At 44.1% G+C, this 13,947-nt stretch overlaps 1 protein-coding gene across 1 annotated transcript; it reads right to left on the bottom strand.

Annotated features, from left to right (window-relative positions):
* Positions 1–608: 608 nt before the first annotated feature.
* On the bottom strand, positions 609–11,540 carry CX3CR1 (C-X3-C motif chemokine receptor 1). The gene is made up of 3 exons (XM_050316088.1): positions 11,407–11,540; positions 10,074–10,155; positions 609–2,203 (listed from the first exon to the last, which is right to left on the bottom strand). The coding sequence occupies exon 3, from the start codon at positions 2,187–2,189 to the stop codon at positions 1,128–1,130; it is 1,062 nt and encodes a 353-aa protein (XP_050172045.1). The 5' UTR covers positions 2,190–2,203; positions 10,074–10,155; positions 11,407–11,540; the 3' UTR covers positions 609–1,127.
* Positions 11,541–13,947: the final 2,407 nt, after the last annotated feature.

The following is a 13,947-nucleotide window of genomic DNA, read 5'->3' as shown; positions in this document are numbered from 1 at the left end:
GTTATTGCAAGAGTAAAAAGAATATTTGTCAGCTGCAGAGTGTGCATGGGAAATGTGTCCTCTGGGATGCGTTAAGTCTGGGTATATCTGCAGTTTTCCCTGGGGAAATCAGCTGGGGGCGGGGGGAAGACCTCAAAGGTTGAGGAAGGTTGTAGTGAGGAGCATGGGCAAGTGGTTATTTTGTCCCAGGAACCCTTGTCTATGGCACTCCAGACACAATTGGCGTTTACAACATGGAGCGAGCAGAGCACGGGTGTGCAGCATGTACTTCCCATGCTCAGCTTGATCGTGCTATATTTGGACCAATCACAGTGATACCCAAACGCATACCTCTAGTTCTCCTTGTCCCAGCAGGTGCTGGTCAAGCTGGCAACTCCTGGCTCAGCAGAGGGTCTGGGGATGTGCTCCACTGAGCTCTGGCCTTCGGCTCAGGCCAAGTCCATGGTACCTGGGAGACATGCCTACTGGCATATCTCTGATCCTTAAGGATGGTCCTTTCTCTATTCTTGCATGCTATAAACACAAAGTGCACTGTTGGCTCCAAAAGCATGTTAATAAATAACTCCTTTTTTTTTTTTTTTTAAACAGTTGGATTTTATTAGGGATGAAAGTACAGGTAAAAACATTTGTTACATTCAAAAGACCACAGATCACTTCCATATAGATATATATAGATCAGAAAAATATACCCCTTTACTATAAAGAATTTTCTCCTAACGGTCAGTTAGTTAAAGGGATCTCTCTTCCCTTAAAAAAATGAGTTTAGGTCTGTGTACATTAGTATCACACGTACATATATTGACACATGCATATTTCCATGATGAAACTGTTCAAATGGTTCCTTACCCTTAAATTCTTCTCCATCTCCTTTTGTAAGCACAGAGCACTCTTTTTGTTTCTACTTCCCACTTCCTTTCTCTTGATTCCATTCCACGTTTATCACAGACATATTGTACTGCTTTTGTTTTTAGAATCTTTACTGTTTTAGAATATTTAATGCTTAACAAGAGGCATGTCAGTAATTCAGTGCAGCAGTCAAGTCTGTTCATATGGGTAATGGCAATCCTTCAGCACTTGATAGCCCTGCAGAAGACACATATACAGACGTTTCTCCTTCCCAGAGCCTTTTAGACAAAGACAGAGCCATCCTGGTCGCTGGTGTTCAGGGTTATGTTGCTGTTCACAACACTTTCTGCATAACTAACTGAATGGGTGACCTGGTAGTTACTGCAGGGGCCACAGAAACACAGGAATGGACAGTACTTCAAGCAGACTTGATAAAGGTATTTCCTGAATTTTTCCCCAGCAAAGGCATAGATAAGAGGATTGAGACAACAATGACTGAATGCAATGGTTTCGGTCAGGTGCATTGCGTAGTCCAGTGATTTAATTTGGTTGCAACTTGTGAACAACTCATACTGCTTTAAAGTCTCTAGAAAAATCAGTACATTGTAGGGAGACCAAAACAGTAGAAACACGACCACCACAACCAAGATCAGTTTTATGGCTCGTGCTTTTTTCTGATTTTTGCAGGACATCAGGGTTTTGATGATCCCACAATAGCAATAGCATATAATACAGACTGGGATGAAAAAGCCGATGGTGTTCAGCTCCATATTGCAGAACACTGGCCAGATGTTCTCCAGCTTCTGTGGGAAGACAGCAATGCAGTCATTTTCTACCAGCTGGGAGAACACAAAATGTGGCACTGACACTAAAACCGCTATTGCCCACACTCCACAGGTTACAAGAAAGCCCTGTCTTACTGTTCTGGATTTCAGAGAATATGTTGCTCGAACAATGGCCAAGTACCTGTCAACACTGATAACAGTGATAAAGAACATGCCTCCAAAGAAACCGATGTAATACAGTGAGGAAACAGCTGTACATGAAATAGTCCCAAGAGTCCATCCACGCACTGTGTTGGAAGCCCAGAATGGGAGGGAGATCACAAAGAGAAGGTCCGAAATAGCCAAGTTCAGGAGATAGATGTCAGTGATGCTTTTTTTACTGCCTTTCACAATGGCAAAAAACACCATTAGATTCCCTGTGAGGCCAAGAGCAAACACCGCAACGTAAAAAATCGGTAGAAATATTTTCCCAAATTCTTGGATGTCAGTCTTATTACAGGACAAAGCGTGTTCATCGTAAGTGTATTCAGCTGTCGTTTCTGCATATGCGTCCGTCATACTGAATTTGCTGGCTAGAGGTAAAATGGGAAGAGTAAAGAAAATAATGTTAGAGGGAGTTATCCAGTGTCTGCTGTGGTAAAATACTGAGAGACTGTACCAACAAGCACACTTGGGGATTTTGTCACTATTTGGCTTAGTGATAGTTGTATTACTGTGGAGGTGCTGCTGTTACATGTACTGCACTGAAAATTAACTCTTTAGGGTAAGAAAAACTAAATGAGAATTTCAAGGACTGTCGCATAAGCCAGCAGCAAACCAAGATCTGACTAAGTGAGGTGGTGCATTGCAGCACTGTGAGAAATGCAGGCTCTGCCAGTCTGTTGGGCAGTGCTCGGCAGGAAATGGTACCTCATAAATAGCTGCTGATCAGCAGGCAGTGCCTGTCAACACCACCAGCAGCCCAGTCTCACCCCACATGTTAACCCTGGGGTGCGAGTGTGGTAATACACCCAGTTTAGCCAGGCCTGAACTGATGCTTTCTGATGTGGGAGGAGAAAAATCCGCAATGGGACATCGCTTGGGAGCAATCATATCTTTGATGAAGCTCTTTTGAAAATCATTGTATGATTAAAAGAAGAGACTACATAGACCCTTTTCCTCAAGTAACAAAGCGTCTCATGATTGCTCCTGCTTTGACTGCGAGGTTGGAGCCACGGCTTTTTAGCTTGGCCGAACCCAAAGAGAGTATGAGGTGCAGGTGCGCACCCTCTGGGCTCACTGATCTGCACACCCAAAACCTCAGAGCACCAGTCAATTCCTCTGCAGTCCCTTGGGATGTGGTGTTCAAGTCTCCTCAAAGATTTCTGTTTGCAGGAAACCAAAAATCCTAGAGGGGTGCAGAGGTTACTGTATTCAGTCTGCTCCCTCGTTGGTGTAAAGAGCTTGCAAGTATCCATTCCTTGCTCTCAGTGTAGGAGACGAAGGAAATGAAGGGGTGTTATATGCTGTGCAGAAGCCCTGGGAGATGACAACATGGTCAAACCAGCCTATTAAAGCTGAGACAGAAAGGAAAGGCCAATGATAACCAAACTGCAACTAATAACTACTCCTTGGTCACCGTGTTGCCAGCTTCTTACAGGAACCCCCAGTGACTGTAAAGAAGGGACTCGGTTCAGTGACCATAACCTGTCTTTATTATAGGTGTTTACATCTCCTGTTAGTGGGACATGTAGTCAATACAGTCAACAAAGAGCAGTGTATCTGATCTAATGCAGCTCAGGACAAATCTGCTTTAGGACAAGCCAGGTTGCTTTCCAGACTCTGCTGATCGCACTGGTGAAAGTTCTTTTCCCAAGAGAGCACAGACATATTACTCAGCAGTAGACACTGATGGTGTATAACTGCTCACAGACGTATCACTCAGCAGTAGACACTGATGGTGTATAACTGCTCCCACTCCTGACACTTGGAGCTAATTAATAATTAGCTGGTTGGAATCCCAGCCTACATGTCCACGTTTCACTGATAGCAATAACTTTTATACCCTCTGTTTAAAATAAGCCTTGCAAGACTAAGTATGAAATAAAGATGTCCTGGGATGTGAGATAGTCCTTTGCCCAAGAAGTTTCCTTGTAACTGCAACAATCTTCCCCGTGAGTGGCTACCGTGACCATATCAACATCTTCTCCCACTGCCTCATTGCCAGAGTGTCATTTGTGGTGTTTGCCATGAAGTTTTGGCCTCTTATTTTGTAGTAATATCTCAAAGAGGAGTTTTATTGTGCTAGTTGAAAATGCAGGCTCTCTGTTTTAAAGTATCTTCTTATTCTGAAAGTTCAAAGCCTAATCGTCTCTGAAACATTTAAATGAGAAGTGCCCATAGTCACTAAAAAACAATCTTTGTGGTTTTGCACAGGAAAAGTGGGTTAGAAGAAGGGCTGTCTCAGCACTGGGAGCTTTGGGGCACGGGCACAGCATGGGGAAAGCTGTTTGCAGCAGGCAGGCACACCCATGGGCTGTGCAGGTCCTACAGTGTCTTTCCCCTTGAACTGAAAGTTGAGTCTATCCAGCCCATGCTTACAACCTAGTTCAGTTCTTCAGCTTTTGGAGATGAGGTATCTGACAACACCAGAATTAAAGGGATACAAATAAGAAATGTTTAGGTGCTGGGGTAGAAGCAGACAGCAATTGCAAAGAAGAGACTTATTTTCTGCTGCTGAGATAACTAACTAGAGTTGCCTATAGAGATGCTGTCATCTCTTTATCTGTCCTGTTGAGGGATACGGATATGAGCAGGAGACTTCATATGTGATCTCAATAACCCATCATTTTCTGCCTTCCCATTCTAATTTCTTTCTTCTGAGGCTAAATATTTGCAGCAGGTGCCTTTAAGATACAAATAAGTTCCAGGGTACACCAAGTCTCTCATGCCAAATATGAGTCACTGTGTACCCACCCAGCTCCTTTGCACCCATCTGCACAAGCACCAGAGCCTCTGTCTTACTCTGTGAGCTCCACAGTTGGTTGTTGGGGCTGGAGCACTTGTTCTGTGAGAAGACACTGAGAGCTGGGTTTGACCAGCCTCAGGAAGAGACATCTCAAGTGGGATCTAGCGAGAAGGTGTAAAGGTGAAGCAGACAATCTTCCTCAGGGCAATAAGAAGCAGTAACCATGGGAAATTGTTACTCAATATAAGAAATAAGTTTTTTGCTCTGACGGTGGTCAAACACCAGAACTCCAGGGCTGCAGGGAGGTTGTGGGATCTGATTGCTGGGGATACTTGAAACTCAGCTGGCTCTGATCTGAGCATGGGTTTGGACAAGAGACCTCCAGAAGTCCTGTCCTAACCTCATGATTCTGCAACAAAGCCAGACAGAGGTCATGATGTTTCTGCAAAGTTTCCCAGCTTCTTCTCTGCTGTGTAAGCTTCTGTTTCAGACATATCTTTCCCAGTGCCACAGTGAAAAGTCTCATTGTGCACAGAGTTAAAATCTGATTGATACATGCTCGTATCCCATTAGCATCTCTGCTAACTGTGCCAGCATCCAGAGAAGGTTGATCAGTGGTGCTTGCCTAGAGTGTGCTGTGTGAAATCTCTGATCTGGGAGAGAGGCAGTGCACACTGGTCTATTCTCCTCTCTGAGAACCTCTAACTGTGCTGGTTTTTCACATGGTTGCTCTCTTAATTCATATCTAGAAAAGCAGTTTGGTGCTCTGGGGAGTTTCTATATGAATCCAAACAAGTTGCTGTGCTCTACTGGACAAAGAGGATTTCACACACGTAAGGAAATGCAGCTCCACAGGTTAGCCCCCAGGTCTAGCAGACTTCTGCACAGGCTGAGCTGACTGGCATTGCCTGGAGAGAAAGCTGGGCACTGGAATGGCCACCTTCTTCCCTGGAGAACATTTACAAGAGGTGCAGGATAAAATCCTGGCCAGTTTTCTCTCTTACGCTTACAATAAATGTTCACCTCAGCGACAAAATGAATTGAAAAGCATAGAGGGCACAGGAGGACCACAGGGCTGTGAGGTTCCTCCACCAGACTTTTTCCCTTGCTGAGTACAAGAAATAGTAGATTCACTTCTGCTTCTCATGGAACTGCTCAACCACTTTGCTCTGTCTCCAGATTTCCCCAGAGGTTTTACACCCTACTCTCCACAAACACTTCTGCTCTTAATCACGTTTATAGCTATCTCAAAGACCACAGTCTGCAAGACCAATACCCCTGTTTCTCAACCCAGCTATTCCCAACAACCATATGTGCTCTAAGTAATACATAGGGAAGTGAAATTGTGAGAGATCCACAAACTCCTCTAAGGAACAGAAGTTGCCCTTCAACCTTCAAACAACACTGGCATCAGGCTGGGGGCACAAGATCCAAATCCTGTTTATACATCTGGTCTTTCCAGTTGTCACCCCTGGCACTCTAGCCAAGTGCCAAGAAGAGGGGCTCTACAAGCACTTGCCTCTCCATGATGCCTCTCCAGTCATCGAATTAAAAGAAGTTAAAAAAATAACCAAATCCAGACCTCTGCCAGAGAGTCAAGCTTCAGATTTGCACAATAGGCAAATAAAAGTATTGAAAACTCAGAAAGATTTTCACACCTTAGTCAGCAGTCAGAATTTCTGAGTGAGGCTCACTTACATGCTTTTCTTATGCAGGGAAAGCATGTTTTCAGTGCATGCTGAACGGGTTGATGATTCAGCTGGCCCTGGGAGACTGTAGGCTTTGTGGGAACCCCTGTGAAACCCTATGGGTGCATATCCCTTTCTCACCCTTAGATATGAGCTGCCATTCCCCTACCCAAATATAAATGCCATTGCTTTTTTGCATTTGCAACAACACTCATCTGCTTCTTGTCAGCTGGTGATTCTCAGCAAGACCATAGGGATGACCTTAGGTACCTCCAAATGAAATCTTGTAGCTATGGTGGCACTTCTAACACATAAAAGAAAGAAATTTAAGGGAAATACCCAGAACTAGGTGGAAACTACTGGGAGAGATGCAAGACTTAATAACAATCCGGGTGAAACTCTTAACTAGTCTGATGCCAAGCAACTGCCACGCAATTGCCAGACTGCCATGGACACCTCTAAGCATGGTTTAGATGATACACAAACCAAAACTTAGACTTATGGGCAAAACATTAGCCAGTGATGGGGCCCAGTTTCTTTTTCTACACCCAACTGGTTCCTATAATTCACTTAGTTTATCATTCAGAGAAAGGTCACTCCGTTCATAGGAGATGGTTTCTGGAGTTGCTTGGGATCATGTTAGACAGCCAGGGTTAAAAACAAGCCCAGTCCAGCATTTGCAGTTACTTTAACTCTTAAATTTCAGTCGTTTATTCAGTCCTGAAGTGGGGAGATATTCTCCCTGTTGCACCTCTACAGGTGCTTGAAGCAGCTGACACAATGCTGACCTCCAAAAGCAGAAAGCAAGGTGGAATGGCTAGTGTAGTCTTTAACCTGGCAAAATGAAATTTAAAGAGTTAAGAGGGAGGGTGCAGCTAAGGCCACTCTGTGTGGCTTTATAGAAGAAGAACCTTTGGATATCTGATGACACTGCAAGGTTGGTAAAGGTGACTGTCTGGGAGAGTTTGAGCTCTGGATTGCACTGCATGCTTATGCAGTTGACATATGTCTCCAGCTCAAAGCAACACAAGTCCAAGAAAGCATTGCAATGGGATTTGGATTGGTTAGCCAAAGACAGACATCCATGGAGGAAGCCTCACTGAAATAGGAAAATTGTTTTGTAAAATGTTTGTGGAAATAGCAAGTTGAAAGTCAAAAACTGTTGAGTATTTTCATCATTGGTTAGACAGTAGATCAGGAATCAGAGCTAGCGGGGGGGGGGGTGATAAAAGAGTTAGAGAATTGGACAGTGATTCTGACAGTCTGAGTAATCTAGGGCTCCTCAGACGATTCACTTTAATCTAGCCAAAGTGACATGCTTGGGAGTTAAACAACGTGGGCCATGTCTCAAAAGTGGGGGCAGTTCTCAAGGAAACTTGACTGCAGGAAAAGCTGATGCAACCCTCAGGTGTTTAAAGAACCGCCAAATGGGAAGAAACTGGGGGTGGAGGCATAATTTGTTAACACTTGATTTCATCTTTGCTTGTGTTAATAATCTTGTTAATTATTCTAGTGGGATTAGCCATACCTTAAAGTGATGCATGGATATTCAAACCAGAAACATGGAAGATAAGAATAAGATACACATTTTTAACACTGAAAGGCTAATGACTGAAGAGTCTTCAGGTAGGAAAAGGACGTGCATATCTGAGGGTCTCCATGTCAAGAGAAGATATTGGTCTGGGAACCAGGTTTAGGCCAGACATAGTGGAGATCAGCAGGAGGGTGCTGGGTAAAACCCTACAGTCCCTAATAGGCAGGGAGGCAGACCATATTTGGGCACACTTCTCTTAACAATCGTGACTCTCTTTTGGTAATAAATGACTGAAAAGGCCAAACTGTCCTCTCCCCAGACACTTCAACTGCATTAGCTAGCCCAGATCCTGGCATGGGATCCCCTGGAAGGAAGTGGGCTCCTGTGAAGAGCATGGAGCAGCTGTTGGGGGTGGGTTAGCAGTGAGGCTATATGATGGCTGTGGAAAAAAAGCAGCACAGTTTAGGGATGTTGTTATCAAACAGCCAGTGTGTACTGCAGCTGTTAAATCCTGAGTGTTTTCCCTCCTAACCAGTTCTTTTATCATTCCTCACAAACTTTTGAGTGAGTGTGGTATAATTCCAGATGTTTCCTTGCTCCCTGCTCCTCCCAGTTTTTCCCTGATGACTTTAAGGTGAGGAATTTCCTTTCTTTGGTGTATCAGCTGGACAATTTCTATGGCCCATCAGAGTTCTACAAACCTAATAATTGCTTATCAATTTAGATGATTTAATTTAAGACTTCAAGGATGAGTTATTTAGTAGCAAGTAGCGATCTGGGCTGCTTTGTTACTGGATTTTCCAATTTAAGGTGAAGTTGAAGGGACAGAAACATGATGCAGAGGCTTTCAAAAAATTAGGGCATTTAAGGTGTCTTAAGTAAATGACCCAGAAATGGAAGCTGATTAGGCCACTGCTGATTAAGTTAAATATAAGGCTGAATATTGGTCCTTTAAAAATGCATTTGGGTCAAAGAGATTTAAAAAATGCCATCTTTTCTGGTGGCAAGGTCTTCACCAGCTATCTTTCAGAGCAACCACAGAGATACTAGTTTCAATGAGATCTTGCTCTTGCTCCATCAGTTCATGGCCCAGCTGGCTGGGCCAGTGGCCTCATTCAGGCTGGCTGTGCTTCCATCGGAGCAAAGCAGGCACAGGGGATTGAACCCAGGTGCCCTGGGTGCATCCTGGCCCCAGCAACATCCCTCAACTTGTTGGTTTTGTCATTCTGCCGGGAAGACTTGCTGTGAGCCATCCAGGAGGAACAGCTACTCCACAGCAGTGGTGGGGCCATGCCAAACCCTGCAAACCCCTGGCAGCTCAACCCCGGTGGTTACTGGTGTATTTATAGCAAAAGTTGAAGCTGTCAGTGGTTTCAGCTCCTCCCCTTGGCTCTGTGGAGGATGAAGCCACTCTGAGACTGACAGGGTGGATGTGCAGGAGCCTTGGTGCCAGCACACTTAATGGAATAGGGAATATAGGTTCAAGTTTTGGGGTATGATCAAGTCCCTTGAGCAAGTGAAGCTGCACAGAGTCACATCAAGCCATTTTCCTGGGGTGCCATCATTGATTCAAATCATTCTTCTGAATGGGAACTAAGCACTGGGGAGCTTCTGAAAAATCCCATAAGGCATTGGTCAAAGCACCTTTAGAAATCTGGCCCTAAGGAAGTCAGAGCCTTAAATACTTGTTTCAGAAATTACTTATGTGTTTAGGAAAGAAGACCTGGCAGTATGATTTAGACTCCTGCATCTCCCCTGGATCTTAAAACTGAGGTTCAAAAATCACTGAAATGGTTCTGAAATTTTCCCATATGACTCTCAGGGTCATGATTTTGTGGTCTTGATTTTATGACCAGAACCAAGGGTCCTCTTCAAAGCCTGTGCAGCCTGAGATGGTTTCCAGGCAGCGTCCTGTTCCCAGGAACTGGCTGGAGAATGGGAAATTAGGTAAATGGTGTGAGAATTGTTGCAGAGCAGTATTTATTTTTGTCCTGGGGAGCACTTTAACTGAGCTGCTGGGAATGTAGTGGCAGAGTTGAGGAGGGACTAGCTGCCCTCCCAAGAGCTGCCCATGGGGAACTGGGTGTTTAGGATTGTCATCTGACTGGATGGTGACTACCAGGATCAGGACTGTCAAAGAAAATTTATTTTACAGGTATTTCATCTAGCCTATTAATTCCCTAATTGCCCTTTCTACTCGCACAGTTGCTCATGACATTCTGTATCTTTTTTCTATATGTATAGTTGATAACTTTGCCACTGTTTTCTCTTACCTCCTCTTCCTCAGTATTTCTTTATCCCAGGCCTTCCCTTCTTAAGCAGCATTCAAATTTCTTTTGTATTTTCTGTAAAAATCTGTAAAAACAAAACCAGATTATTTTTTCTTCTAGCTATGAGCACTGTTTGTACTTGGTTTTGGTTACCGTCTGCTCCATCCTCTTGCTGTCTTTATTGTGGTGTCTATTTACTTCCTACCCCCCACCCCACTTTTTGTGATTAATAATATCACATTACTTTAGCATCCTTGAGAAATCTAAGAAGGCTCTCTAGAAATGGGAGATCTCTTAAATCCTCTTCTCCGTTGTTTTAGAGAGCAGCGCACATTATCCCTTCTTGACTGTGTATGGATGAGATTTAAGGTCTGGAGCTGCCAGCCCCTTCTTGGGAAGATCACATTTACTATGGGATTTACTCTCAATTTATTATGTGTTGCTCTTTGTCAGACTTTAGCCTTCTCCCTTTTGCACTTTTTCTGTGCTTCCCAAACCCTTGTAACTCATTGCAGTTGCTGTCTTTCATCCTGTCACTCTAATCACTGCCTCTGGCTTGCTGCCTCCACACAGGGTTTTGCCCCAACAGAACAGATTTTGGGAACCACTGTTTTGGATCTATGTTTACATCACACAAGCAGCTAACAGGTTGCCACCACTGTATTACCCAAATGTCTCACCCAAACCAGCAGACATCTTTGTGCAACATCCTTCCTGTGGAAAGCTGAGTCACAGAGAAAATAAGTAATGTGTCATTCAGAAAGGTGGGTTTTTAAATTTTTTGAATTTCTGTTGGCTTCTTGCTGGTGTGTCTGCATCAGACACTTTCTATTGACTCTCCCAGATTTTCTGCTTTGGGCCGTCTTTCAGTTAAGTGTTGTTTGGGATGTTGGTTCACTGACCAAAACTAGAAACAAGCATTGCAGCGGAGTTGTGAAATCCCTGCAGACATCTAACAAAAAACATCTAATGAACTAGAAGGGCTGTGTCTTCTTCGGTCTGTTCTTCTGGACTAATGTTGCACACTAGTCATCTATCAGCATTTTGTTGACCTTGATGATTTCTATCCAGGGTAAATATTTCTCTTACATAAGACGCCACAAATAATTAGTTGACCAAGTAAAATTTCTCTGCCCTGGTTCACTTTGGTTAATAAAAGTGTTCCCCCTCTCTACTTTCACAATTTGTAAACATTACCCACATGATCTTTACCCAAGTTAAATATCATTTAGATTCCAAACACTAAGCAGTGAAGACTTTCCTTTAAGTTCACATGACATCAGTTCGTCTCAATTCCACCTTGTCAAATTATAGGTAAAATATAATTGTCTCTTACCTTCATTCACAGCTGCATTGAAAATTGATGTTTCCTTCAAGCTGAGCTGTTTGGGTTTAAATGTATATTTCCTCTTCTCTAATGCTGGTGCCTACCCTATGAAACGTGAACTTTGGCAGGGCAGCTTCCTGGGCTGTGCTGAGGTTGAGCTGAGAAAGTATTAATGTGCTCTGCTCTGGTCCTGCTGGCTCCCTGTGAAATTGCAAAGTAGGATGTGGTCACTCAGAGGGACAGAAGTGCTTACAGAGGACAGGACTTGCACAGAAGACAGAAATGCCCAAGGTGCTTCATACTCAGCGTGTCAAAGCCGTCACCCCCTTGTTTCCCCCCGTCCTATGCAGAAAGAGGTTTTTGAGTCAGACACAATTGTACAGTTTATAGAAACACAAGTCTGGGACAACAGCAGGGGCCTTGAGTGGTGGGGACACAGGATGCAGCACAGAGGAGTGCAGGTATGCGACAGTGAAAGATGGGGCACGGGCTGGCACAGGGGAGCCCCACAGCTATACAGCACTCACTGATGGTCAGTTAAAAAAATGCAGACCTGGAGCTGGCAAAACTGGGTTTAGTGGTAACAGGCAGAACAAAAATAGTATCTAACATACATAATGGACACCACATTGCTCATGTATAGACCAGTGAAGACAGAGGAAGGTATAGAAAAATGTTAGAAAACATGAAAACAATCCAAACCAGATCTAGAAAGAAGCAGAAGAAAAATTAGGATGAACATTGCATTCATCCCGGGGAAGGACTGGAAATGCTGACAGCTCGCTCTAGCACTGCCAGTGAAACCACCAAGCCTTAGGACCCAAAGGAGCAGGGGAAGGGAAAGTGGATAGAAACTATGTGTGTGCAAAAAAAGTTTAAACTGTGATAGTGTACTTGTTTCTCTGCAACCAGCAGATCTAAACTAGTAACAATTGGAGCCTTGAGATTGCCATTAAACTAACAAAAAATTCTTAGTTTTACATATACATATATTTTGACTCCTCTTTACCTGCAGACAAGATTTTAAGCATAAAATTACTCTGTGGCCCAGGACCAGCAGAGTCTGAGGGTCTAAATCATTGGGATGTCCATTAATTAAGGAGTCTTCCGGAGCATCGTGCTCAGGGTTGCATTATGAGTGCACCACAATTAGGATGCTGCATAGCACATTGGCAGGCACCACTGGGGCACAAAAAGCTGTTCATCTGGGGTGAAAACAGGCAGGAGGCTGTGCACTGGGGTGCATTATGAGAAATAGAGACACAGTGTCTGGTTGGGGGCTGTACCAATAGCAAAGTCCTCAAGCACACACAGGAATGCAGTCCTGGAAACAACCCCAGGTCCTGCCCCTGCCTCAAACGTCAAGGGAGGTTATAATACCTTCTCCCCAAAGGCAGAGTTGTGTTGCCTTCAGGCAGGATGAGCTGGGTTGGGTTTTTGGGGTGGAAAGCATCTTCCAGGTTGTCCGAGCCATTGCTCTTTAATTGGTGTAGCAAGTTGCCAGGCAAATACTCTTGTATGAGTTTAGTTCTGATATTTTTGCCAATTACATGGCTTTTTTCATTATGTTATGCTTTATCTTGCAAAGGTTACATCCCCAACAGCTACATAGCAATGACCAAAGGGTGAGCCTACATCTGTCAAATTATGCAAGTGATGTAAGCCAGGTTCACCAGGACAAGCACCCATAGAAATAATCAGGGAGCAGATTCCTGGATAGGTATTGGCCAGGAAAAGCAAAGATACACTGTTGAAAATAAAGTTTAAAGGTTAGGGAATTCTAAAGGGCCAGAGCAGCAGATTTGCAAAACTCACCTTTTCCTCTGACAAGTGCCAGCAGCTCCATCCTACCCATTCTTTAAAAATAAAAGTAAAGAACTCTGCACTGTTTTCAGGACAACACCAAAAAGCTAGTGGCTGGTTACTCCCCAAACACTGAAAGTAGGATCTATGACTGCCAAAATTACAAACTTTCAACTTTCAGAAAGACAATTTCTGAGAGATGGTACTAAGGAAATGTTCTCATTGTGTGAGAACCGTAAGATTCAGAAAGATGAACGAAGGCTTCCCCGATGCCAGTGATAGTCTGATATGATCACTGCCCTGCTTTCAGGGGGCCCTGCAGATGTGCTGTGCTTTAGAGGACACCAAAATCTAAACCTGTCTCTCATGTCCTCGTGGGGATGGCGAAAGGGTGTGTCTCCCCCAGCCCGCACTTACCTTAGCCCTATAAAAATTGTACAGATTTTCCAGTAGGAGCTTCCCCACTGGGGACCTGCACATGCCAAGCTGGTTTGCTGCTGACCTGTAAAATGTGAGTTGCCAGAACCCAGACAGACACTCATCCTGCTGGGCACCCGCACCTGGTTTGCCAACTCAGCACAGTACCCCTGGTGTTGCTCTTTGCAGGCAAAAACCTTGTGAATAAGGGTCAGGACTTCCCATATGTAACAGCAGGAGAGGCTGTCCCCAGCCACTGCTAACAAGCACCTAACAACAGGGTATCCCTGAAGGCAGTCATCAACCCCTTTCCTCCTGTGCTGCCCAGTT

The sequence above is a fragment of the Myiozetetes cayanensis genome, unplaced genomic scaffold, assembly GCF_022539395.1.
Source record: "Myiozetetes cayanensis isolate MyiCay16 unplaced genomic scaffold, myiCay2020 scf1, whole genome shotgun sequence".
NCBI classification, from domain to species: domain Eukaryota; kingdom Metazoa; phylum Chordata; class Aves; order Passeriformes; family Tyrannidae; genus Myiozetetes; species Myiozetetes cayanensis.
Note: the sequence above shows the minus strand (reverse complement) of the source record. Positions and strands in the feature narration are given on the sequence as shown.

Coding starts and splice junctions, on each gene's coding strand:
- CX3CR1 (XM_050316088.1), bottom strand. CDS start 2,189: ATGACGGACGCATATGCAGAAACGACAGCTGAATACACTTACGATGAA.